This window comes from Zerene cesonia, chromosome Z (assembly GCF_012273895.1).
Source record: "Zerene cesonia ecotype Mississippi chromosome Z, Zerene_cesonia_1.1, whole genome shotgun sequence".
NCBI classification, from domain to species: Eukaryota; Metazoa; Arthropoda; class Insecta; order Lepidoptera; family Pieridae; genus Zerene; species Zerene cesonia.
Genome location: NC_052122.1, coordinates 1,929,549 through 1,955,079, shown reverse-complemented (window position 1 = coordinate 1,955,079; position 25,531 = coordinate 1,929,549). Strand labels below are relative to the sequence as shown.

At 31.7% G+C, this 25,531-nt stretch overlaps 2 protein-coding genes and 1 non-coding gene across 4 annotated transcripts; 2 read left to right on the top strand and 1 right to left on the bottom strand.

Moving 5' to 3' along the window:
* Positions 1-6,486: 6,486 nt before the first annotated feature.
* LOC119835591 lies at positions 6,487-7,552 on the bottom strand. Of its 2 annotated transcripts, none has more exons than XM_038360505.1 (3): positions 7,510-7,552; positions 6,876-7,009; positions 6,487-6,626 (listed from the first exon to the last, which is right to left on the bottom strand). In XM_038360505.1, exons 1-3 carry the CDS (start codon positions 7,511-7,513, stop codon positions 6,531-6,533), a joined length of 234 nt encoding a protein of 77 aa, XP_038216433.1. In that variant the 5' UTR covers positions 7,514-7,552; the 3' UTR covers positions 6,487-6,530. The 2 variants fall into 2 exon arrangements, with proteins under 2 accessions (XP_038216433.1, XP_038216432.1); XM_038360504.1 differs by lacking the exon at positions 7,510-7,552 and adding an exon at positions 7,086-7,499.
* A 1,815-nt stretch (positions 7,553-9,367) lies between these two features.
* Positions 9,368-24,996, top strand: LOC119835450 (carnitine O-palmitoyltransferase 1, liver isoform). The gene is made up of 17 exons (XM_038360273.1): positions 9,368-9,756; positions 11,220-11,370; positions 11,680-11,816; positions 11,919-12,027; positions 13,663-13,830; positions 14,098-14,219; positions 16,120-16,318; positions 16,667-16,866; positions 17,160-17,338; positions 17,616-17,749; positions 17,997-18,022; positions 18,167-18,229; positions 18,865-19,046; positions 19,440-19,645; positions 20,254-20,452; positions 21,890-22,050; positions 23,561-24,996. The coding sequence occupies exons 2-17, from the start codon at positions 11,230-11,232 to the stop codon at positions 23,663-23,665; spliced, it is 2,331 nt and encodes a 776-aa protein (XP_038216201.1). The 5' UTR covers positions 9,368-9,756; positions 11,220-11,229; the 3' UTR covers positions 23,666-24,996.
* Positions 20,913-21,000, top strand: Trnay-gua. Its single transcript is given in 2 exon segments — positions 20,913-20,949; positions 20,965-21,000. It is a non-coding gene; the product is annotated as a tRNA-Tyr (tRNA).
* Positions 24,997-25,531: the final 535 nt, after the last annotated feature.

Below are 25,531 nucleotides of genomic sequence, written 5' to 3'. Positions count from 1 at the left end.
ACAGATTCGAAATTCAAATGTAATATTTTTTTATAATTAAGTGTAACAGTATTTATGGCCAGACTAAGTATAGCTGTCCAGTTGAATATCTGAATTATTGCGATTATAGTTATATATTTGAGTTTAAATAATATTCAACGAACTAACTAACCCTTCAGCTTTATAGGTATACTGGTTTGAATATTTCAATAAAGTTATGTTACGGAACCCTATTTTTTTCTAAAATAAAATATAGTCTATGTAACTCGTGGATAAATTTATAAAATCGGTCCAGTAGTTTTTGAGCCTATTCATTACAACCAAATAAACAAACAAACAAAGTTTTCCTCTTTATAATATTAGTGTAGATATACCTATTTTTATTACTAGAACGGTAATCTTGGCGGGAAATAGAAGAGAATAGGTCGTTTTCATGATGGCTACAGATTGTCTATGACCTACCTGGTCATAACATAATAAAAATATATATGCATGAGATCTCTGAATGCTACATATTTGCTGTAGTTATAATGATCTATTAAAGAAACGACACATAAAAAACGCGTCGACGTTAGCTTTACCTTGTGGTAGTGTGAAAACAAATTATAATAATTTGGAAATATATTCTTTCGATATAATTGTTGGATATTTTCCACAGTTTATTTATTTTATTTCATAAACTTTATTGTGCTGTCAACCTAGCAGTTTAATTTTATACATAGATGTTGATTAATAATTATATTGAGGATGTAGGTAAGTCCTATTTTGGAACCAAAAAACTGACGGGCTTACGTACCTGTATGAAATTCTAGTAAAATTTATATTTCAATCGTTAGACATCAAATTCAAATTTGTTAGATACGATACCACATATAATATAAACACCAAGTTCACTTTCATATATAAAAACGGATATGTCTATCTACATATGGAAACAATTCAAAACACTAAAATACTAATATCAAAGGCATGGATTGATTATTGTCGTTGTAATGAACCATTTGCCAAATTTATTGAAAAACTGTATAATACAGCTTGTTTTTAAATTAAGGTTCTTATTGTAGTGGTTCGGCACGAATTAGAACAGCTGGCACCAGGGAAGCAAGCAAATTAGATTTGCGACAAATACTAGTGAATGCTACTTTGTTTCATGCAATGTGTGTAGGTATTGAGTTTCTTTTTCTACTTTTATATCATCATTAATTCACACATACACACAACTCACAACACATACAATCTACACTACTCAGATTTTAAGTAGTTTAATTTTGTGAATATATGAATTACTTATTGATAAAATGTAAGTTATGAAAATTGTTAATTTTTAAATATCATATTTAAATTTCATATGTATGAAGCAGCAATTACATTTTATTGTGTCTAAATTGAACCTTATGTACTGTATCGGGAAGACACAGACTCCTGAAACACAGCGAAAGCTATATTAGGAGGCTGGGTTTCATGTTGTATGTGATTTATAATTTGTTCAATAAATGATTTTTATTTTTATTTTAATCTCTTACATCAACTCTACCAGACCAATTCTTTAATCCCATCTTCAATACTCTCCTTATTCGTTACCCTTTTAAAGACAACCCATTAGTCCTAAACCTGCTAAGTGTTCATGGGCGGTGGTGGTCGCCATCGACTCACCAGTCCGATAACATAAAAAATAAAAGTAACTATAAACCATCGATTTATCAATGATCGGAAGTTGTAACATTCATAATGTTGACTCTAGCCAATCTGAACGCGACATATCTTGAAATACACTAAGAAAAAAAGGTCCTGTTTATTTTGAACGTAAGAACACTAATCTGAAGACAGCAGAATTAGTGCACTTCCGTTAAAAAAATCTTTAGCTGCGGATTATAGGGTGATGAAAGAAAAGGTTCGACCAGTCACATGTGATAACATTAAATCCTCTTGGTTGTTTCGACCTTGCTACTTTTTCAAATACCGTAAGTATAGCAAATATATTCTTTTCTTTTTTGGATTTTCGATGACAATATAGCTATTTATTTATCATGTTTCTTCCTAAATTTGGTTCCTTACGCTATATAAGTTGCAATAAAAATAAATTAATTTAAATGCAAGTTTCAATTGAAATATTTTGCACATACAAAATAAGTTTTCTCCTGAAAGTTGAGGAGTTCCATCAGTCATGCTCTGATGAAGAGCTCCTTTTCCGAAAATCAATCCTGGGGGCAGCCGTGCCCTGGTGAAGTCTAGAACGGGCTGAATTATTGTAAAAACTATTTAAAAAATGATGTACTTTTTCAATTTATCGTTTATTAACTGTCCACTGTCCTAAACTTAACACTTCCACTGTGTAAACTTGTAATACCTACATATTTCAAACTTTCAGCTTAGGAAATCAGAAACCGGGTATTGGATCAAAATTGACGTCTAAGATTTTATTACGTTGATCATATTGCTAGTTAGTTGGTTTTATATAATACTAGGTTTTGCCCGCGTCTTCCTACCAAACCTTCTTTTGAACCATTCTATCTATTAAAAAAAACTCCATCAAAATTCGTTGGATTATTTTAAAGATTTAAGCATACATAGGGACAGAAAAAACGACTTTGTTTTATACTTTGTAGTGATTATAAAATACCTATCTTGGATATTATATACAATATATTATCCTCGCACGGGTGCAATAATTATAAATGTTTTATACATAGGTAAGTGATAACTCTTCATGAATCAGTCTATATATTCAAAACCTCGCATCAAAAAGCGGTGCATAGTTTTAAAAAACAAGCGGGAAGCTGCTTTGTTTTATAGTGTGTAGTGAACGGGAAAACCGTAACTCGTTTTAAATCATCTATATATCTATATATATAAAATTCTCGTGTCACAGTTTTCGTTGCCATACTCCTCCGAAACGGCTTGACCGATTCCTCTGAAATTTGGTAAGCATATTGGGTAGGTCTGAGAATCGGCTAACATCTATTTTTCATACCACTAAACGATAAGAGTAAGGCAGAACAGCGTTTGCCGGGTGCAGCTAGTACTTTATAATATGAGCTTTCCCATTATTTTTTCTAATGAGCAACCAAAAAAATCTAAAATATTATTGACAAACATCTTTTACATGGTGAAGATCATTTCAAATGTTGATAAGCAAGCTATAATATTAGGCTTATCTTAAAACCACTACCAGTATATAAGTGTATAATCTATGCCACTACCTATCTACCGCTTGACGCAGGTTGTCTGAGCATTGAGGTTTAGGGCGATATCTGTGCTGCGTTCTCACGTATAATAAAAGTGTTATCTAACTGATGGAGGGCCTGGAACTGGGCGTCTGATTGCGTACGATTTTTCTTGTTGTATCATGGCCCCAGCTAATAACGAGATGAGATGAAACGGCCCCATGGACTTTTCCCCAAAAAAAGAGTTTAGTGTCGGATCATGACAACTAAAAAAAAAAGATAAGCATTTTCCACTCAAAAAAAAAGAAATGACTAGGTAATCTTAAAAAAAACTATCCATCATCGCCTTGTAACACTAAAAAATGTTTTGTTTTAGATATTTTTCTTAGATTTGACTTAATTATAACAATTATACAATTAGCACCAAGAAAAAGTCTGAATAATTGTGATAAAAAAATAAACTGTTTTTAATGTTTTGTTTTCAAATAAAACATTTGTAAAAAGTTCCATCTATGGTTAAAATACAAAATGATAAAGTACCAAACTGAATGTCTCATTCCTATTGAATCGACAACCAAGCACTAGATGTCTCTTTAATAAAAAAGAAGTCATCCGGACTGAGATCCGGATTGGATCCGGATCTAAAATAATTATTACCTAGGTACGCAATCGGGAATATACGTGTAATTTGAATTAGGGTATTTTTTTGTAGGAAGTTTTCGTTGTAATTTTTATTTCGAGGAGAATTAAATTTTTTAAAAGTACCAAAAGAATCTGGGAAATCTGAAGCAGTCATTAATGTCGTAACAGTACAATATTATAATTAGCACATATAGCATATTTTTACTTATTCCAGGAACTACTCATTCGTTTTATATATAATATTATAATTTATACTTAATATGAAAGTATTACCACAGATAACGTAATAGTATACTAGCTACTATACTATTATGTTGTCTGTGGTATTTCCATAAAATACATATTTTATATCGGTTATTTTATTGTTCTACAAAGAAGACCTAGGTAGTTCACGACGATTTATTTACGAAAATGGATAGAGTATATAAATTAAATCGAAGTTTAAATGTTTCTAACTTTTTTCTCGACTTATCTAAGACCTGTTTTCTTTTGTTGTCATGAACTGTGACGCCCTTTCACTTGAATCGTAATACCCGCTCCATGTTCCTTGCCGCGAATTGTTACCTTTCCTTTTAATATATTTGACACTGGCAAATAGACACATCTTCTTGCCACGAAGAAAAAAAAACTGACGTCACATCAAGCGCGCGAAAGTGACAAGCGTTTAAATTCTGTCTGTTTTAGTGGGGTTTTTAGAATTATATATTTAATGATTTTAATTAATTTTCGGAAACCATTATTTTTTCCTTGCATAAAGCGTTGTAAACTATCAGATAAAAAAATAAAACAAATAATAAAGATACATGCATATTCCCTATTTCATTTCTTGTTATAACAATTTTATTATCATACTCATATTTTTATTGGGCATAATTTAAAAATCCTTACGAAAAATTTAATAACGATACCTAAGCAGTAAGAAAAAAATTGGTGGTAATTAATAACGAAATTTCTTAGAGCGCATGCGCCCAAAATGCTATCGATCGTCAAATACATTTTCATATACCGACCTTCCTATATTTAGTTTGTAGTTTATTTTGTTCGACAATAACAAAGAACGTAGAAAAGCTATTTTATTACAAGAAATAGAGTTAAGCAGTTATCGATATTCATCTATTGTCTCGATGCTTATTATGTCACTATTATCAAACTGCTCGTATATTGAAATAGAAATTAAAATACTTCTATAATATATTATCAGTACATCTGAAACAACATAAAAAATTAATAGTGGCAAAAAGGACTCCCCGTCAGCTAAGCAGCTACCAATAAACGATTAAACTTTATTAATGCACTATTTTCAGGCAATGGTTCAGTAATAAATAATAAATAGAGGATATGTTATGTAAATAAATATGATATAAATGTGTGTATTTATAGTAAACCTATATAAAAAATAAGTTAGCTCTTATTTGATCTTGAGTGAGTGTGTGTGAGTATTAATTAAATATTATAAGATTTCCCAACATTATCGAAGCCGCAAATATTATGAGGCGATCGTCCGAAATCGGTAATTGCTTCTGATGCTCTGGAACAATATAAACCTAAGACGTTTTTTAAAACATTGCACTGAAGAAACCTCATAGGCCTTAGTTCGTAAACTGCTTTACGTAGCTGAACTATTTACATTTGTATGATTATTTATCGCGGTTATATACTTAAATAGTAACTAATATAATAGGTCTCCATTTTTCATACAATGTACCTATCTAAGTAATAAGTATTTCTTTTAAAAATGTTTCAAATCATTGCCCATTAATTGAAATCACTACAATCCCTACTAACAATCAAAGCGAATGTAGCTAGAAAATCACAAGGAAACTAAAAATGTGCGGGGATAACTGCGGAACTCTTTATCTTTGACGGGCGAAGCCGCGGACGGAGAGCAAGTCATATATAATTTTAGACGCTCGTCCCGGGTCCGCCCGGATATCAATACTTCTGTTTTATCCCCAGGGACATTTTCACCTTTGGGACATAGGGACACTTTCCTGTCTGTACACCAAATTTCATAAAAACCCGTTCAGCAGTATCTCGGATATGGATATGATTGACGGAAAAACGTCAAAATAAACAAGATTTCACATTTATAATATTAGTGTTATAGTGTTATGTTTATGATAAACAGCATAGTTATAAAAAAGTACACATCATATTATCAAAACATACAATTAACTTCAAGTCTCCAAATTTGTCCAGATATATATATAATTATAAACAGATTCAACAGAACAAATACTAAGTAACTTGATAGTGATTAACAATGCCTATGTATGATAATCATTTAATAGGCTTCCCCAAACAAGTTGAATAATTAATGAATGTATCAATTTGTGTGAAATATTAATGTACTAGTTCAACAACCTCAAACCAGGCATGGTGCCAAGTCAAGTTATCATCTGTTAGATGTGCAAATACAGTCTCCTTCAGGTAGTTACTATACACCTAAAGAGCTGACCACCCATATAGAAAATAAATCAGTGAGACTTATTTTAACACATGTACCTATTTCACACAAGGGTAAGGTGTCTGACATTCAGTCATTATAGATTCAAAGAAACAGCTGGATAGTAAGATCAGACCATTTTCGGTAAATATTTTCAAATGTGATTGCAACAACTGAGGCCAACATTCTAAAATAAAAATATTTATGTCAATTTAAAACATTTATTTTATTTCTTAATAATTAACATTACATAGGTAATAAATAAACTTTACATTAATTCCATGTGACTGAAAATATGTTTATCTTGCAGGCTTCAATTTTTCTATTTCCTTTTTATGTTTGTCCAATTGTTCTTTAACCTTTTTGCATTCCGTTTGCAAATCTTCAAATTGACTCTGTAAACAATTGATCATTACATTGTATTAAAACTCTTTTTTTTTAACTATTATAAAAGCCACTGTGTATATTTGACCTGGCTAACATTAAAATTGTTATAAAAATTTACATAAGTATGCATTTCAACACTCATTATTTTTTTTTATTTTATTTATATTATTGTATTAAATGTAATATTAAATATATTCTGCAATTTATGACGGATAATAAATACATAATTATTAGAAATGTTATTATATCTAACTTACCTGACAGATGGAAGTCTGTTGTTTCATAGCCAGGCAACTATCCATTATTTCCTTGAACCTCTCCTTTTCATAGTCACATTTCTGCTGTGTATCAGTGAGCAATTTGTCTAAACGATCCTTGTATTCTGTAACAACTGTGAAAAAGAATTACAAGTATATCACTACTTATCACACTGCTTAAAATATATAGGTAAATATAATACTCCATACCGTCCAATTGATATTTCAAAGAATTCAACTCGGAAAAACACCGATTGCTTGACAATAAATCGTTTTCGTATGTATTTTTTAAATAACCTAAATAAACATAACTGACGGTAAGAAAAAAAAGGACACTTAAAGCTATAATAAAACATCGACGAACTGATGATGTCCTTTTAATCATTTTTCAAGTTTTATTCTTTCTAAATAAAAAACCGGACTGAGTGCTTCACTTGCAAACTATTTTCACACTAATGAGAATGTCGGGATAGTATATTATATACTAAGTAATAACTAATATTTTTTTCAACACACAAAACACCCTCTTCAAATCAATCCACACTACCAAATGATGTTTTATTTGGATGCGCAACAGAGTTGATGATATACGGACTGCACTATCGATTTTTCAAAACACATTGTACCTACCTACCCATTGTATTGTATTATCCTACTCGTTGCTACCTACATTGTTAATATTATGACAGTTGACATAAGGCAACAGACCACAGACAAAACAAAGTTATCTGCAAAACAAATAGGGCATTATAACATGTCTATACTACATATAAATAAAATTGGAGTCTCTATTTGTAATATTGAAATAACCGTTTATAACCACTTACTACTACTTATACATACACCAAAATATTTTTTTTACAATTTTTATTTGTTTATCTGTCTGTCTGTTTGTTTCGACTAACATCTGACAGATAGCTGATGTAATGAGAAAAAACTTAGTGCAATTTTTCCACAGGTACACTGGGATTCAAAGCAAAACTCATTTACGCAGGTGAAACTGTGAACGCAGCAAGTTTTAAATAATAATGATAAATATAATTATAATCGCTTGCTCCATTATTTTCCTCTCATGCACGTGACATGCTCTCAAGCACGTCCATTTACATATTACACCAACAGGACCACCAGGAACGAGCACTCACCGCTGAAAATTCAGCCAGAGCCAGAGCGAGAGAAGTATGGAGGTATGTATTCCTTTCTGATAGGGTGACCATAACATTTTTCCTTATTAATATACATAGTTACTATTCATTATAAAAACATAGGATTTATTTGCCAGTAGGTCATTTTGAGGGATTTGGAATGGATTGCGAAATGAATATATTTATTGACCTTAATTAGAAACATTTGACAACTAAAATATACAGCTGTTATAATTAGGGTTTGGAAATTCCCGATAATTGAAATGTTCCGAGATACCAGACATTAGGCAGCATTTTATTGTACATTCTATAATTAGTAAAAGTTGTTTGTAACTAAATTTTTCTTTAAGAATAACATGTATCCAACTGAAAGAAACTTATTCCCACGACACAGGGAATTCTAGTCTGGGAGCAAGGGTTCTTAATATCCTTAATTTCGGTATGTCACAATATTTTTTTGGAAAATAAATTATTGTTTATGTAGCGCTAGACATTACTAACAGTTGCCTTTTTTTTCTGTATTAATATATTTTCCGATTGAGGTGAAATTTTGTAAACACGATCAGTTTCGGTACAAAGATTTATAGCGCGCCGTTTTTAGCTTACCTGTTGAATAATATATAAATGAAACTTACAGTGGTTACAGGTTTCATTTGGAGAAGTATATATGCAACACTTTTTACCAATTTTATCTTAAATTATTGCTTTAATTTTTTCATTTATAATAATCTCATATTATGACAAAACTAGTACAATGTTGAAAGGGTTATCATTAAAAATTAGAAAATTTACTAAAATATAAAATTTTTCGACTTAATCTATGGAGCCAACATAATGCTACAAAATTTATAAATTTCGTTCACGTTAAGTGTACTTTTGCTCCACCAGAATTTCGGGAAGAAAAGAAATTACACCTTTATATCTAAGTTAAACCTAATTCAAATAATATTTTGACGTTCAATATTCACGCGAACGAAGTCTCGGATACGATAATGTGTAATATTATACGCCATTATAATAGTACCTCGGAACTTGAAAAGAGTTTGTAATTATTATTGTTATGTATCTTGGTCAATGTGTATATGTAATTTATAATGGTGTATACGTAAATGATTAATAATTTTTTTGTGATGTATTATTTACAAAAGTAATTAATTCTACCTCCAAAAAACTAAGATCTCAGCTAGCAGTCATCTACATAATAATATTAATTTCTACTAATAAATTATTCATAGATAAATATGTAGATTGGTTATCATTTTTTTCTTTGTCTTTCCGCAACCGTTCACCGTATCACCATTCACAGTTGACCGTGTGGTTGACCGTAGCATAAGCATCGCAGACGGCTCACGAAACTCGAAAGTCCCAGTTAGCAGTTAGCACAGAGCTGAGAGCAATAAACTGTGTTTACGTCTGTGGTCTTGTAGCTGCTCTTCTGTCAAAACGTATATTCAGTCTTCAGAACAATTGTAAATTTGTTGTTGTGGAGGAATATCGCTTGATGAAGAGTTTAGTTTTTTTTTAAATTTATTTTCACTGTTCTTCTACAACTTTTCACGGTGAATCTTTAACTTAACTAGAAATCGAAAGACAGAGTCTGTCACGATGGACTAAAAAAGTGCTGTTTGAACAATTATACTATTCTGGCACTGTACTTTCCAGTGCCTACATAAGAAAGTTTTGAACGCCGCAGAAAAATAAATTTCGGGCGCTATTTATAACGCTTTCTGTATAAGGTAATGTAAATTAATGTATTCAGTCTTAAACTCATTTTATCTGTTTTAATTTTATGCAGCGCTACCCTTATTATAAATAACATTTTAATTAACTGTATTTATTATTACGTTAATCTCATACTCTTGAATAAATTGGATTTATCGATGTCACAGTCCACGTTTATAACGTAGCTACGTAGTCTCGCGGGTTGGACTTTGACACTTGCTCGGCGTGTGTGTGTACATTACTGCGAATGTGTTACTACGCGAATGTGTGCTTTGAGTGATTTCTCTTTAGCTTTTACCAAATATATTATGGAGCCTATATTATAATGCATAATAATTATAAATACCTACATAAAATATATGTAACCAAAAGTTGAATAAAAGTAAATAAAATAGCAATAGCTTAAGAAAATAAAGTTCAGAATATTAAAAAAAAAACAAGTAATATATCCTTATTTAACTTAGTTTATTTACATAATTATAGTTAATTTAATTTTTGCAAAATATATTCTTAATTGGAATAAATTTTACATTACAAACCATGAATTAAAATTTGCTATGTTCATAAATAACTTCATCTAAGGTTTTTAATACTAATTTATATCATATCAAAAAACAAAAATAAACCATAAAAGCTAAAACAATTGTGGTACTTAAATTGTATATATATATATTTTTTACTTCAATTATGATTTTAAAGTTAATTATTTTAAAAAGTATAATTAAGCTGTGTATATTATAACAAACAAGTTTTGTATAGCACCACATTTCATATATATCTGGAAACTTTAAATCCTTGAACCATTACTCCAATATGTAAAACGTTAAACAAATCTGGCTCCTTTCATTCAATACAAAATTTTATGCCTATATTTATCATCCTAATTGTAGTTATTCTGTAAAATATGTATTGATAAACCTCTCCTTCCCAAAGACATTATCAAAACACTAGATAAGATACTGTTTAAATAATGATATACCTCCAGCAAAAATTTACATATCACAAATTACTTTATTTATTAGATTCTTTTGGATTACTTCCTATAAAATAATTAATAATAAGCCATTGTTTAATAATTCTCATATGCATTTAATAATTCAAGAACTTTACTTATTTTAGTATGCTTGTTATTCACAAGATTAGCACTGATTTTAATTGGAATAAGTAAATTTTCATTCAGATGTTTAACCCACTGCATTGAAGTTTCTTTGTGAACTGTGTTCCATACTCTTTGGTTATTGTTTAAATTGTCTCTTCATGTATTTTTCTTTGTTTAATTTAATTTTTTACTGCGTATTGTGTGTTGTGTGCATTGCTGATTCTTTTATGGACACTTTTATATTGTACAGTGCTATTTGTATGTATTTAATTATATAAAGATTGACTGGACATAATATGTTGCAACTGCAAATTATAATAAATTGCATAAATTGTCTTTATTGTGATGTACAGTTTTATGATACAAGAATTGTTTCAGGTAAAGCACAATGGCAGAAGCCCATTCTGCTGTAGCATTCTCCTTTGCCATCACTCACGACGGCTGGGATGTAAACTTTGATCGAGAAGTACTCTACCTTGTATGGGAGTCGGGGTTGCGGTCATGGAAGAAGCGCCTTGCTAGATTTAGAGTGAGCACTGCTTGATAAAATACCCTATAGGCTTAAGCATTTAAAAAAAACATATATGCACCATTAATGTATTATTATATTTGAAAAGAACAATATACAACAATTATTAACTATTCTTATCTGCTTAGGTTAACTTAGAAGGGCATAATAATGTTCTTAAGAATTTGTATGTATATCATAGGTCTTTTTTATGATTTCTTCACTTTAAACTTTGTATGTTTTTTATGTAGACATAACTATTCTTCATAATATTTATATATTGACAAGTCTGTGTTGACAAGATGTTAAAGTAATAACTTTTGTTCACAGAATAGTGTCCACAATGGAGTTTATCCAGGGCACCTTCAATCACTGTATGTCTTATGGACATTACTAGTTGCTGCTCATTTTGGTGGATTCAATATACCATTTGGTTTAGTACAAAAAGCCTTAACGATTCTACCTAGGTAATGTTTGTAAATGTTTGCTATAGTCATAGTTAAATATTTTAATGCTTAATGTTTTTAAGGTATTTATGTAATATATAATACTTATTTATTATTTTTTAGCAATTCTACAATGTGGCAAGTGATAGCATGTCTGTTGGCAGCACTGACTATGTGGCTTACTGTTATATTTTTAATGAGATATCTACTTAAGTTACTACTTATGTACAAGGTAAATTTTTATTTGGTTATTTTACCATGCCATAATTTAAATAAACTTCTCAATGCGATGCGGTCAAATGGTTAAGGCAACTAGGTTTTTATGTTTTTCTAGTAATATATATGTTATTGGCGATCAGTATGTGGAAAAATAAAAGAATGTTAAAGAATAGATTAATTAACATTTGCAGTTCTTATCACAACCACAGAATGACCATGTGGTCATTTTGTGTTTGTGGTCAGAACTTCTGTTCAATACTGATTTTTATGTATATAAACACACCTTATACACCTTGCCTGTCGAAAAGATATTAATCAATCTTTTTTTTTAACACTTACATTCATAACATAACCAAACAAAGAGACCCTCCACAGATATTTTTTATCATAGAAAATTTTCCTTGGTAGGTTCATCTACCACATACAATTTTGTCACTTGTTCACACAAAGAGTACCACTATATCTTTATAGAGACTATTTAGTTATTCATTTTATAATATATTTATTGTTTAACTGAAATACAATCAATATAAAAATGTATGCTACAATAAAAAAGAAAAGTTAAAGGCTATTAGAAAATTCTATGTATATTTGATTTGTTAAAATTGAACCACTACAAAATAGTTCCTTTAATATAAATATAAACTAATAAGCTTGATTATAAATATGTAATAAAAAAAAATATATTATAGCTATGATAATTTGGTGTTAACAAAATACAGCATAGTAACAGTTATATTTTGTTTATCAATTATTCGAAAAATTTGCACATATCACTGATATAAAACAATATTAATTAAATGATGTGCAATATAATCGTCGAGATTATCAATATAATTATTGCTGTTTCATTGTACCTTTATTTATTGAGCCGAATTATCCTTTGTGTTTTGCGGTTGTGTATGTACATGAAAGTATGATTGCGTGAGATGATTAAAACGCATAAAACAACTGCAAGAAACAAATTAATATTAATACTCAAATTAGTCTTCATTTTTGCTAATTCATTATCAAAAGCGTAGGAATTGTTTGATGAAATAGTCAATATCCAAATATGCTACACGTATAAGTAAATCGATAAGATTGTCTGAAGATCATTTTATTAGATCTTTGGTTATATTGTAAATGTCAACAAACCGGTGGGAATATTATTATGAAAAAAATTATGTAACTTGTTTTTTTAACACTTTTCGCTCCATGAAATTATATGAGAAATGTCGCAGTATTATTACCTACTAGTTAGATATAGAATCAGATTATTTCTATGTAAATGGGAAACGAAGAAGAAAATTTATCACGCCACCAAATTTTATTAAATAATTGAAGACTAGTAACCGAGAGGGGTTTTTTACTTATTCAATAGGTGATTGCCTGAGCGATCGAGGTCGAAGTGTCTACTACACCGCCAATTGTATACTGTATATATTTATCCATCCATTGACCTTAATTGCATCAAATTTGAAACACGAATTTATTATACAAATCAAACAAAAAGACTTATTTACTCATACTTAACTTTGAGTTTAATAGTATCTGATACCATGAATACGATAAGGATAAAATGAACGGCCGAAACAAAACGAATTTATGTGTCTTTCAGTTGTTTGCATAATAACATCACGAATTTTAATTTTGAAGTATATTTTAGGGATGGATGTACGAATCTCGTGCGCCGGGCTCAAAGATATCTTTAAGGACGATTCTTTGGGTGAGCGTCGTAAAAGTGTTGTCGGGTTGGAACAAACCGCGCCTGTACAGTTTCCAAGGGTCGCTGCCGAGACTCCCTTTACCATCCGTTAAAGATACTATGAAAAGGGTATGTATATTAATAATCTATCTGCTGAATATTTATGAAATGCGTTCAGCATTCATTTAATATTTTATTTGGAAAAATCAATTACCGAAGGCACCACCAGGGTTTCAAATAAAAAATATCATCACAATCGATACCCAGTCTGAGGTAATAAACAAAGAAAATACTATTTTATTGAGAACCTCCTTTTTGAAGTCGGTTGAAAATGTAATAACTCATGAGCTGATATAAATTTTTGACGCCTTGTTTTAATGTTTGTAATTGTTTCAGTATTTGTTGAGCGTTCGGCCGCTGCTTGATGATGATAATTTCAAAAGAGTAGAGCGGCTTGCTAAGGAGTTTGAAGAAACGATTGCCGTCAAACTCCAGAGATATCTCGTACTCAAATCATGGTAATTTAATTTTATTACACTGTTTAAAAATGGTTGCCCTTGATCACTCGAATTGAAAACCCTGATCCGTATTTTACTGCCGCTTATATTGCGAAGACAAAAATTGATAGTAACATTCGAAATGTCTTCCGCTTACAACGATTAAGACGAGCTTATCGCTGCTTTTCAGTTTATTGTTACATTTATTTATGTCTTAAGGTTATCAAGCTTACACGTGTTATCATTGTGTCAATAGTCACAACATTAATATTTGTGGGCGTGGTATTGATCGTCGCTCGTATTGTCAATTCGTATTGTCTGCTAGATAAGATGTCTGCAGAAATGGGTATTAATAAATACGTAATAATTGTGTTAAAACATATTGCTAGTGGGTATACTGTATAAGAGTTATCTTGTTTGATAATGAGATATATGGTAACCGCGAAGGCTATATCAAAAATTGTTTTTAGGGAACTGGCTAAAATATGAAATTTCGACCACATCGTACATAATGCTATAAATCTAGCCTTTCTAACACTGATAATTATTTAAATCGGACCAGAAGTTTCTGAGATTAGCGAGGTCAAACAAACAAACTCTTCATCATTCATTATAGGTATAGTTTATACGGGTACAATATGTTGGAAGGGTGCTTTTTCATCGACTATTTGATGTTACACGTGTACTGAAACGGGATATATTAAATTACGTTGGGTGATAAAAAATCGTTCAATACACGTCATGAAAGGATATGGACTATTATGGTCTACTACCGTACCAGTAATCGGCAGAAGGTCGTTTTCATTGTCTTCAAGGTGGGCACTTTAGTAATCGACTTGGTTTTTTTTCTAAATTCAATGATCGACATAACACCTAAAGCCTGCAACTAAATTATTCATAACCTTTATACACGTGTAATTGTCAATTGATAAAGAAAAGGACACAATAAATACATAATATATACTCGTATATCCTCTGTGGTGAATACGAATAAACTTATCAATATATTATATCTATACTTGATAGGAAGATGGATAGATTTGATATGTAGTGGTGATAAGGAATATATCGTTTTATCGTAAAATCCGACAAGTGGTTTAATCTGCAAGAAAATCGGCCTAGACGACGGCCAGTTTTTAGCTCCGATGAGGTTCAAAACGATTTATTTCAATAACGCTTGAGTGTATGGAGGCTTATAACCTGGTCTGAGTCTTATTGAAAGGATAATTCTTGTTTATTTTGTTGTATTTTTTCTGAACAGCAGGCTTTACCCGCCTTAACACGAGTTATATCTTGATACATTTGTGCCGAAGTCATGACGCCTTTTTATAAATAGAATCACTCCTAAAACGTAAGAGCTATGAGTCACCACCACTAGAGTCGGGTAATATCCACGCTGTAAGCAACGGAGCTTAATTGGGAAGTTTATATAGGACTTTCAGCATAAACTCGGTCATTAAGCAATTGAACCATTCATCAAAAAATCTAAATCTTATTTGATTTTGTTGTGATAAAGGTTAGGATTTCTACGAAATCTTCCCATCGCCTTGATTGCCGTTTTGGTAAATTATAATACTACGTGGACCACATTTTTTTCTGTCATAATAAAGTTTTTCTGCTTTAATTTTCTCCGTCCAGAGTCTGGTACAAAAACTTTCAACTATAATATCGAGCGAATCGAAAGTTTCAAAAATTGCACTTGGCTCTATACATATTTTCTGTAATGCTATCATAGCAATTCAGTACTCTCTATACGAGTAACTCGACGCCATTTAAATTTTACAAAAATATTTAACACCGATTGGCGCGAATATGAGAAAACCGTGAATATGCAGACTGGCAAATTCCAAATCCAAATTTAATATTATTTTTTCTTAAGTGTATCTGTATTTACGGCCAGTCTAAGAATGTATTCTTTCAGGTGGTCAAGCAACTACGTCTCAGATTGGTGGGAGGAGTACGTGTACCTTCGCGGTCGGTCTCCTCTCATGGTGAACTCCAACTTCTATGGAACAGATACTTTGATGCGTCCCACTTCCATACAAGCGGCTAGGGCCGGCACAATTATACATTTTTGCCTGAGATTCAGAAGACTTATTGAGAGACAGGAGTTGGAACCGGTGAGTTCTTACATATTTATTTATTTAACGCTTCAATATAGTTGTCTAGTCTTAGGATTAAATGAGACCACATGAGAAACACTAGCTTTCAAATAAAAAATGATCTTATAGTTAGATTCACCCAGTAAAAGCATATGAGGGAACAAACACAAAAAACAGTTGAATATTTATATATTCACCTGATTTTTATTATCCTCCTCCTTTTCTTGAAGACGGCTGAAAATATATGTGAGATGTTAGGTTAAATAACAATTCGATACCAAGGCTTTGAGAACACCAAACATCTTTGTCAAATATACATATTAAGCAATTCTAGTAAAATAGCCTAATAATTAATGTACATTTTAGATAATGCTACAAAACATGGTGCCGCTATGTTCATGGCAATACGAACGCCTGTTCAATACTGTGCGTGTTCCCGGAGTGGAGACGGATAAAATAGTGCATTATCAGGACTCCACGCACATCACTGTATACCACAAGGGGAAATACTTCAAGGTCATTGTGTACTCTCGGGGCAGGCTTCTGAATCCAGCTGAGATTCAAATGTGAGTTTTGTTTCATTGAATGTTGCATTGTCATTAAAAATGTTTAATGATCACAGTAACATGAGATTCCTTTAAAATTACTGTTTAAGTATACACCGTTTCTAATGGAGAAATATTTCAGATTTTTTTTTTGTCACAGTTTACACTTACACTATTGATATTATAATATTAAAAGAAATTTTATTTAACATGAATGATTTAAAAAATTTATATGATTTTAAACGTATATTTGAAATTGCCGACAAATAGTATTTTTTTATCTCGCTTCTTAACTCGAAAGTGTCGACTTTCAGCCAAATCCAACAGATTCTTGATGATAAAACGGAACCAGCGGTCGGCGAGGAGAAGGTAGCTGCGCTCACAGCCGGCGAAAGGTCGCACTGGGCTCACGTCCGTCAGACCAACTTCAACCGCGGCCACAACCGGACGTCTCTGCATTGTATCGAGCGAGCCGCTTTCAATGTGTGCTTGGGTGAGTTCCAAATTTAAAATTCGAGTGAAGAATGAAGTTTTACACTAAAACAACACAACCTTAAAGCGGTTAGTTAATTGAGAGAAAAATACTAATTTTGACTTGAATAACTAAGTTAACAAGTAACAACTAGGGGTAGTGAGGCACTGTTCTATAATAATATATTTAACTTTAAATTTTCGAACCAGCGAAAAGGTTCGAAAATTACGCCGTGTAAATATAGTCACTGAGTTATGGTTCTGTTAATTAATTTCCTTAATCTTCGCTTATATTGTAGACGATAAAGAGTATGGATTCGACGAGAATGACCCGTCTACACTTGACGAGTACGGACATGTGCTATTGCACGGTAAAGGCCACGATCGTTGGTTCGATAAGTCGTTCAACTTGTGCTTCAGTACTAATGGGGCGGTGAGTAATAAGTATACTTTTTTTAAGACGCAAAATATAAGAATGTTGTAGAGTTTTTGTCATTGAAAATACACATTTTATACCTTAATTAACGGTATGAGGATGCAGTTTATATTTTTATAGATTATTTGGAAATTTTCTTTAATAAATTGCGTGATATCACACTGTGATTATTAATTTGCAATAAAGTTGCCCTTTGCTTAATGCCTTATTGTATATTATTCAATATTTTATAAATTTTTTATAGGTTGGATTCAACACCGAGCATACTTGGTGAGTATTTAAAATTGATTATATTTTTATTTTATATTATCCATTATCTATATAGCATTAAAATCGAAATATTGTTAAGAAAAATATCTTTTATTTTTAAACTTATTCATACATTCGTAATTTTATAAGTAAATTAATTTTTAGGGCGGATGCACCTGTTATGGGCCACCTGTGGGAGTTTGTGATTCTCTCTGAATTACAGTATGGGTAAGTTCCATAAACAACATCAGTCCTAGAACGCCATCATTTTTATTTATATCGTGTTTGTTCATTTGACACATCAAAATTATCTTGTTATGAAAAATTAGATTAGGTAAGTTTTCTAGTCCCTTCTGTCTACGGATTACTACATGTAATTAATATAGAATAAAATTTATTAAATTAATTTATAATCACTAAACCAGTATTTCTTAATGTGGGTGTTGAATGTAAAAAGGGGAGGGGGATTAATAGAACCAGAAATAATTGTAGGCGTTATATGGTGCACACCTTACGCCTTATATAGATTGTCGACTTTCAATTTGAACGAATTATGGTGGCATTCTCGTCTCCAACCTATATATGCTAATTCACCTAATACGTGCCATTTTGTTAAACTCGTGTCACTCACTAAACACGTATCGCCTCACTAAACACGTGTCACCTCACTAAACACTTGTCACTACACTAAACAGTTGTCACCTCACTAAACATCTGTCACTCACTAAACCCGTGTCACTTACTAAACCCGTGTCACCTCACTAAACAGTTGTCACCTCACTAAACACCTGTCACTCACTAAACCCGTGTCACTTACTAAACACGTGTTACCTCACTAAACACATGTCACCTTGCCGAAACAGTTACGCGGAGGACGGCAACGCACACGGGCCGGTGGACGTACCGCCGCCGGCCGCGAGCCGCCTGCAGTGGGAGCTGGCCAATGACGAGCTGATGAACAGCATCGACCTGTCGTACAACGTCGCACAGAAACTGCTCAACGACGTCGACCTCAAGATACTCATGTTCACTAAGTATGGGAAAGGTGAGTTGCAGATGGTGTTGTTGCAGTGGTTGATCGTGGTATGTTTTGTTGTAGTGGTAAGTGGATTCCACTGATTTTTAATGGAATAGATGTTATTTAATAAACAACTAAACCGGCTTCAAATTGTCAGCATTAGACGAAACATAAATGGGACAACATGGGAGGCACAAATTTTCAAAGAAAACTAAAAAATAAAAATACGGTCGAATTGATCACCTCCTCCCACAATAGGATTGAGTTCATTCCGGATTTTCGGTTTTTTATCATCCTGTATTTCAGGTTAAATGTATTCGAGATAAGGACATACTTGAACGGCGATCCTCAATTATTTATTACTTTTTACTTTTTATTTATAAATTTTGACATATTTCTGAAGCCCTAATAAATTCGCAGGATTCATGAAAGGTCTCCGCGTATCCCCTGACGCGTTCATACAAATGATCCTGCAGCTATCGTACTACCGCGACGCCGGCCATTTCTGCTTGACTTACGAAGCCTCCATGACGCGCCTCTTCAGAGAGGGCCGTACTGAAACCGTGAGGTCTTGTACCATCGAGAGCTGCAAATGGGTGAAAGCCATGGAGGATCCTAACTCGACGGTAAATTTTATTTAACTTTTTTATTTTATTTTTTTTTTATATTTAATTTTTTTATATTTTAATCTTTTTGGCTAGACAATCTCTAGCTTACCTTCTTTGCATATAAGGCATTAAGCGTTTCGCATGAAACATGTCTTACGGTCACTGACGATGTGCGTCTTCGTATAGCTATCGCCATACGTGGGTTTTTAGTTCTAAGTTGATTACGTTTATCTAATATGCTTTTGGGTTGATTTAGTCTTGAATTTGTGGCGAAAATCATGCCTTTTTAATTTTGGAGTTATTATATTTAGTTGATTTACTTTCCTGTTTATCAATCTATATTGTTTGGGCATCTACTGTGATTACGGGGAGTGTACGTCATTCCTGGGTGGCACAGGCCACTAGAGCCGTAGCACTTTGCAACGAACAATAATCAAAATATTCAACTCCGAAACGGCTGGACCGATTCTTATCAAATTATGTGTGCATTTTGGGTATGTCTAAGAATCGGCCAATATCCATTTTTCATACCCCTAAATGATAAGGCAGAACAGCGTTTGCCGGGTCAGCTAGTAATTCGGAATTTTAAATTAAGACTGCAATACATAAATTTACTATCCTCTAAGATCGAAGACCGTCTGGAGCTGTTCCTCAAAGCGAGCCAGCGCCACCAGCTCGGTTACCAAGACGCCATGGCTGGCCGTGGCATCGACCGCCATCTGTTCTGTCTCTATGTGGTCTCCAAGTACCTCGAGCTGGACTCGCCCTTCCTGCAGGAAGTGTTCAACGAACCCTGGAGACTGTCCACCAGTCAGACGCCTTATGGTAATTTAATGGGCATTTTTTTATTAGTACAGTATTACATTTGTATTGATTTTTTGTTTATTGCATTTCATAATAAGGGTATAGAAGTGTTGACAGCGGATTGGACTAAAAGCTATTGATGACTAACTATTGTATTTTGTAGAAATTGGCTTCTGGGTGTGATTAAATGTTATCTTATATGCTCCACCTAAAACTGCTTTGAACAATATAAATTTTAATAAAAAAACGATTTACCTTGTTTTAATCCTAATATATTAAATTTAAAATGTTTGTTTGTTATCAAATTACAAAAACAAATCATGTTAAAAATAATGTTTTCACAATACATGTAGTTTAATTTAGGCGAGATTACCACACTCAGCCAGCCTATTATATAAAGAAATATTTCATTAACAGTCACATTTCTCCAATCTAATTCATGTGTTCAAGCCATAGTGTCTTTTTGCGCAAACTCATGCAACCTTCGATAGCTCAGTTGGTAGAGCGGTGGACTGTAGAGTTATAACGAAGTCATCCATAGGTCGCTGGTTCAAATCCGGCTCGAAGGAACTTTTTATTTTGTTTTATTTTTATTTTATTACAACTGCTAATTGATATTTGTGAAGGAGTATTACAAATGTTATTACTACGTAAGACAACGTTTACTTTTAAGGTTTTAAAAAACATTTATTTGTAAAATATACTTGTCTATAAATTTGTGAATTATAGAGCCGTTACTTTTAATTACATTACGTGATGGACCGGGATTAGTTTGTGCAATTGGATTCATTTTTATGTTCGATGTTTTACATTTGTTTAATTCATTTTAGAACAATGATTGTGTAATCGCAAATTCCTATACGTACATTCTATATTCTATTAGTATAGGACTTTGTATAGTCTTTATTACTATATTTATATTTATTAGCATTTATAAACTATATGTTTATTTTAAAAACGACAAGAGCTGTCAATTATATATGAATCTGTAATGTTTTTTTACTGACTGTAGACTTGAAATTATATGATTGGTTTTCTTTGGTGTAATCAAGTCCAAAATATGTTTGATTGGAGAATTGCCAACTCACTTTGTATTGTAACCGATTTCCATTCACTTTGTTAATAATGATTTATAAAGATACTGCCATCACTAGCATTTTAGTTAACTATTTATTAATACCCGACTTGTAAAAAAGTGATCAAACTATAGTATAAATTCATAAAGTTTCTTTTGATTGATTAATATCCAGAAGTTATTACTCACCTCAATATCAATTTGACTTTCCTTATCATTTCATAACAACTGCATTAACTAACAACACACAAAGCATGCAATGTATCAGCATAGATTACTCTATACCCATACGGTTTAGTAAGGGTAAGTTAATTCGATCACATCGCAATCATTTCTTTATCCTCAAAAATTAATGACGTCTCATACAAAATCAATCAATCCAGGTCAAACGAGTCTCATGGACCTAAAGAAGTATCCGAAGTGCGTGGGCGCCGGCGGCGGGTTCGGTCCAGTAGCGGACGACGGCTACGGTGTCTCTTACATCATTGTCGGTGAAGACATGCTGTTCTTCCACGTGTCCAGCAAGAAGAGCTGCCCCGTCACGGTGAATATGAAACAAAAAATGACATAATATCACTAAACAAAACGTCACTAAAAAAAAAACAGCAGAACACAACATGTCCAATATTGTAAAAAGACAGATGAAAAAGCAGAAAATCCTCTTTTTACAAATATTACACTTAAAATATTATAATTCAGAGTAGTTTAAAAGATATTATTAGATATATAGACCTCCCTTTTTGAATCACTCTATATACATATAAAAAAACTAATCAAATTCCGTTGCGTAGTTTTCAAATATTGAAGCATACATAAGGATATAGGGACAGAGAAAGCGACTTTGGTTTATACTATGTAGTGGTGTGTTTCATACATTTGTGCATGAGTTAGTAATTCCCACACAGTAATTCCCACACAGTAATTCCCACTAGAAGTTAGCTAGTTCGATTAAAAGTAATCATAGATCCTTGGAAGAGTGAGGATTGATTAGGTTTTTACATTATTCAAATTTTTATTCATGTTGTGACATATATTAAAAATTATACAGAAAAATCTTAAAAATATTACTCGAAAACCTCTTTATAACCCGACTAGGTTGTCATTACAAACTAAATACTCTTGTATCAACCTGCTTGCTTGAATTATATTTAGCATGTGTCCGATTCGAACCCTTAGTTATTTTTGTTAAGAAGTCTCATTATTCTTAACACAAAATAACTTAATAACAAAATTATTAATATTAGGTACATGAATAAATGAAAAAATATGAAATCCTAAATATAAGTTTTTTTATTATTATTATTATGAATGAAGTCGCCGTCAATTTTATTAGTATTATCCAATCATTATGAGAATCTCGGTGAACTGTAATTTTGATAACATTTTTAGCTTGCAAGGGATAAACACGTCGTAAGTGTTGTGGAAATATTTCATTGCATCTTTCATCAGTGTATGTTTCTGAATCAAGAGTTTATAACGTTATATTCAATAAAAGCGATTGCTTTTCAATTTAATTTTTAGTTTTATAGCATTGAAATGCTTTATAAATGAGAAACTTTGAAAGAATAGAAAAAAATTGATCACGAGGCGGGATTCGAACCGCGTTTTTTGCCAAACCGTAGCAACGCCTAGCCTCTCGGCCACCCGTGATCCCGCCACAGTAATTGAATTTCTTCTACTTTTTCGGTTTTGTGTTCAAAATTTCTTACTTTTAAATTGTTGATAAAAGTTTTGTTTGTTGTAATAGCAGTTCCAATGCATTCCAAGTTTTTAAATTCAAATGGATCTTTGTAATTTCTTCCAATTTAAAAAAAAATATATATATATATATATCTGATATAGTTGCACTGATTCAAACAGTTGTTCCAAAAGCTTAAATAAGAATTTGTGCCAATTATTACTTTAAGAATTACCCCAATGAATGTGTCCCAATTTTTTCTTCCTTTTTTTGTTGTCCCAGTTATTTTTCAGTGAATTAAACAACTTGGCTACATTATCGTTTTTATAATTTCAAAGATATTATGATAAAAAGCGGTGTTTTATTTTCATTACAGAGCTCGAGCAACTTTGTGAAACAAATCGAGAGATCGCTCAACGACGTCGAAGCTCTCTTCAATGAGTACAAGAAAATAAAAGGCACCTCCAGCAATAGTAAATAGTTTGAATTTGAAATATCATTGTTCTAGCTTAAGTTCCATTTTTGTTGTTGTTATAATGCTTGTAGTTTATATATCTGTAACAATACTTAGCTAATTTTACTATTTTATAGAGTATGATTCACAATCTTTTGTTTGGAAAAAAATATACACTGTATTTGATAGAGTTTTTGCGTTGTGTAACTATGTTTTTTTGATATTTCGAATTTGGTGAATTATTGCAACACATCAATGCAAATATGTTTTATTTTACAATGCTTAAGGTTAACGGTGAAAGTTATAAACTGTGTTAGTTTTATTAGGTGTAAGTATATTCTGAGCATTTAAATCAGAAATCGCTACTAACAATGTTATTTACAAGTGATGCTAACATCACACATTAAATGACAGCTTCCCATTTTGATGACATATCATCATATTATTAGTTACTCAATGTCTGTTACTCATTTCTTACTCAATAATATTAATTTTAAACACAGGCAGTGTTTAATGTGTGATTGTTAAAAATCAGGTATAAATATGTAATAAAAAATAGTGACTATGAGATATTTTTGGAGAATTATTGTATATTTTTTCGACTATCAATTTTAACTAGTTTGTGGTAAGTGTAAGTTTTGATATGATACATATATAAAAATACACGATTGCCGAGATCTGTCTGGTTTTATGTGTATGGTAATGGAATATTAGTTTGTAAGAATGTATCGAATTTGTCCATGATACTTTACGAATTGTACTCATCACACCCACCTTATTTCACTATGTATACACTACTTTGCACTCTTTTATACATACAACTGTTCCTGTGCTAGTATACTAATTTTATATACTAAAATATTTCTTTACAATAATTTTTCGTGTATTTATACATTTTCTAAACTTTCTGACGCATAATATTCACATTAATGTTCAGTCAAAAGTCAAATTTAAGAGAGATCATGGTACATTTATTGCCACAACAAGGAATAACATCTATAACAGATACTGGTATTTGAATATTTCTGGGTAAAATGTTTTCGATGTTTTTTATGATATGAAATCAATGTTTATATTTTTAAATTATTTGTTGATTTCGATTATTTTATGATATCTATAATTTTGTTGTTGGTTTGCCTGAAGAAATACCTTTACTTATCAAAGTTCGCCTTAACATAATTCTGTCCAGTTAGAGCAATTGTACATTTTATAGGATTGCAGTGTACAGGCATTGAAGTACACCTACACATTTTTACATCTCCTATTTTAATGACTCATTAGTATTATTTATGTTGTTACAGAGTTTTCATCATTAGTGTAATTATTGATCAAATTTTTAATAAACAGTTCTTATATTATTATTGTATTTTATTGCTACCATAACAAATAAGGAAAGCCCTAAATTTAATTGATCATTTACTACTCTGCTACAGATAAAAGTTGATACAAGTACTTCGCTAAATATTTATTTTTCTGTATTAATGTAATTTTATGAATTGTACCAAAATAATACAAATAAATCACATGATGCCAATGTACAACAAAATGCATAATTTCTAATCGAGTTTATACATGACATGGTATGTACGTGTACCCAACACGTATGATTGCGATGGTAAGAGATAACGGGTAGTGGTTTAAAATATTTAAAATTGCCCAATAACAGGTAAACCACGTGGAATGTTACTTCCACGTCGCTAAAATAAAGTTACTTGCTATTAAAATATATGATGTAACTATATTAAATTAAAGTTAAGCATGAAACATCTAAATAAATTATGCTATTCTAAGCATTGAGAATGTGATGAGTTTGTCTCCAAGACTAAATCATCCTTTTAGCAATATAATTAGAAAAACAAGGAGCAGTAACTGGTAACATTGGCCACGACAAAA